General features: G+C 38.0%; 1 protein-coding gene across 1 annotated transcript in view; it reads left to right on the forward strand.

Moving 5' to 3' along the window:
- The window catches only part of MSH2 (mutS homolog 2), a 94,204-nt gene that overhangs the window by 68,439 nt on the left and 23,882 nt on the right, over positions 1-1,883 (forward strand). The window contains exon 10 of the mRNA XM_011981598.1: positions 975-1,125. Coding sequence (XP_011836988.1) covers positions 975-1,125 — 151 coding nt within the window. The remainder of the gene's footprint in view (positions 1-974; positions 1,126-1,883) is intronic.

A 1,883-nucleotide genomic window follows, 5' to 3' on the forward strand; every position in this document is an offset into this window, starting at 1 on the left:
GAAGCAAGGGGCTTTCAGGTAATAAGTAGATAAGAGACAAAAGGTTGCATTCTTTTGAGTCCTTGATTGACCTTTCACTGAATAGTCTGGCTCAGTGAATCTGCATTTTTACATAAACAATAGGGCAGAGGAAGCAATCAGAAATGCATTTGTGTCAGGTGAGCAGAGGGATGACTTTCTGTCCCTCACCTGTGAAGATAAGCTATCAGTTTACATTGCTAGGGTGAAATTCAACAGAGTTGTTTGAGAGTGAACATCTGGAGGCTCACAAGGAATTTCCTTGTGGGCAAACTGTGAGGGAGGTATGTAGCTTTTTAATCTTGGTTGCTATCTTATTTAGGAATAAGATGGGAAGCAGGTTTGTCTGACATAGTTCCCAGCTTGACTTTTCCCTCGGCTTAGTGATTTTGGGGTTCCGAGATTTATTTTCCGTTCACATATCAATCAGATCATTTGGTTTGTGAAGTTTCCTATGCTTAACAGAAAATATGTGCACTAGTTTTCCTAGAGTTTCATTGTCAGAGTCTCAAGTTTTTGTTTGGAAATTGTATTTGGTCACATTAATTATACTCTATATTAGTTCCAAAGAAATAACTTTGGTTAAGAAAATAATTCTCATGCATAACTCCACGAGGGTGGGGTTATACCTTAATCCATCCTCATGTGCTCACAACAACTGGGGCAAATGTGTTGCCCAGTGCTGGTGTTCTGCAGCCTTGGATAGGTTTACCCAGAAAGCAGCTTTCAAGTCAGAAACTAACATTCATAAGGGAGTTGAGGATTTTATAAATAGATATCCGTAATTCATGTAGTTTTCAAGTAAGTAGTATTTGAATCTTTTCTGGTTAGATAATAATTGTGATGTGTTGTCATATAACAATATATTTTTCATTATTTAAATAATTTTAGAGTTACATTGAAAAATGGCTGTAGGTATTTATGGAATACTTTTTCTTTTCTTCTTGATTATCAAGGCTTGGACCCTGGCAAACAGATTAAACTGGATTCCAGTACACAGTTTGGATATTACTTTCGTGTAACCTGTAAGGAAGAAAAAGTCCTTCGTAACAATAAAAACTTTAGTACTGTAGATATCCAGAAGAACGGTGTTAAATTTACCAACAGGTTTGCAAGTCATTATTATATTTTTAACCCTTTATTAATTCCCTGAATGCTCTAACATGATGTGAATGTTCTATGATAAGGAAGTTTTACTAATGTAGTCATCAGGTAAGAGTCAAGCTTTCTTCCAAATAGCAGTCAGCTGTCCCAATACCATTTGCTAAATAATCCATCTGTTCCCCACTGACTGAAGTGGTACTTTGGGTCTGTTTTAAAGAGTCTACTTTTACCTTGTCTCACCATTCTTTTGTCTACACAAAATATATTTTATCACTTATTCTGTGTTACCATATCTATTAGAGCTAGTTCCCGCTCATATCTCGGCTTTATTTTCATGTTTCTTTTATCTCTTTTTTTTTTTTCCCCCCCTGAGACGGAGTCTTGCTGTGTCGCTCAGGCTGGAGTGCAGTGGCATGCAGTCTTGACTCACTGCAACCTCCACCTCCCGGATTCAAGCGATTCTCATGCTTCAGCTTCCTGAGTAGCTGGGATTATAGGCCTGCACCACCACACCTGGTTCATTTTTTTATTTTTAGTAGCAATGGGTTCTCACCATGTTGGACAGGCTGTTCTCGAACTCCTGGCCTCGAGTGATCCACCTGCCTCAGCTTCCGAAAGTGCTGAGATTACAGGTGTGAGCCAACGTGCCTGACCCACATGTTTATTTTTTGTAAGAAAACTGCTATCATTTATCAAGTTAAAAAAATTATTCTGGTATTTCAGTTGGGTGTTTAAATTAGTTTAGGGAAATATGAGGCCAT

Source organism: Mandrillus leucophaeus, unplaced genomic scaffold, assembly GCF_000951045.1.
Source record: "Mandrillus leucophaeus isolate KB7577 unplaced genomic scaffold, Mleu.le_1.0 Scaffold229, whole genome shotgun sequence".
Taxonomy (NCBI): domain Eukaryota; kingdom Metazoa; phylum Chordata; class Mammalia; order Primates; family Cercopithecidae; genus Mandrillus; species Mandrillus leucophaeus.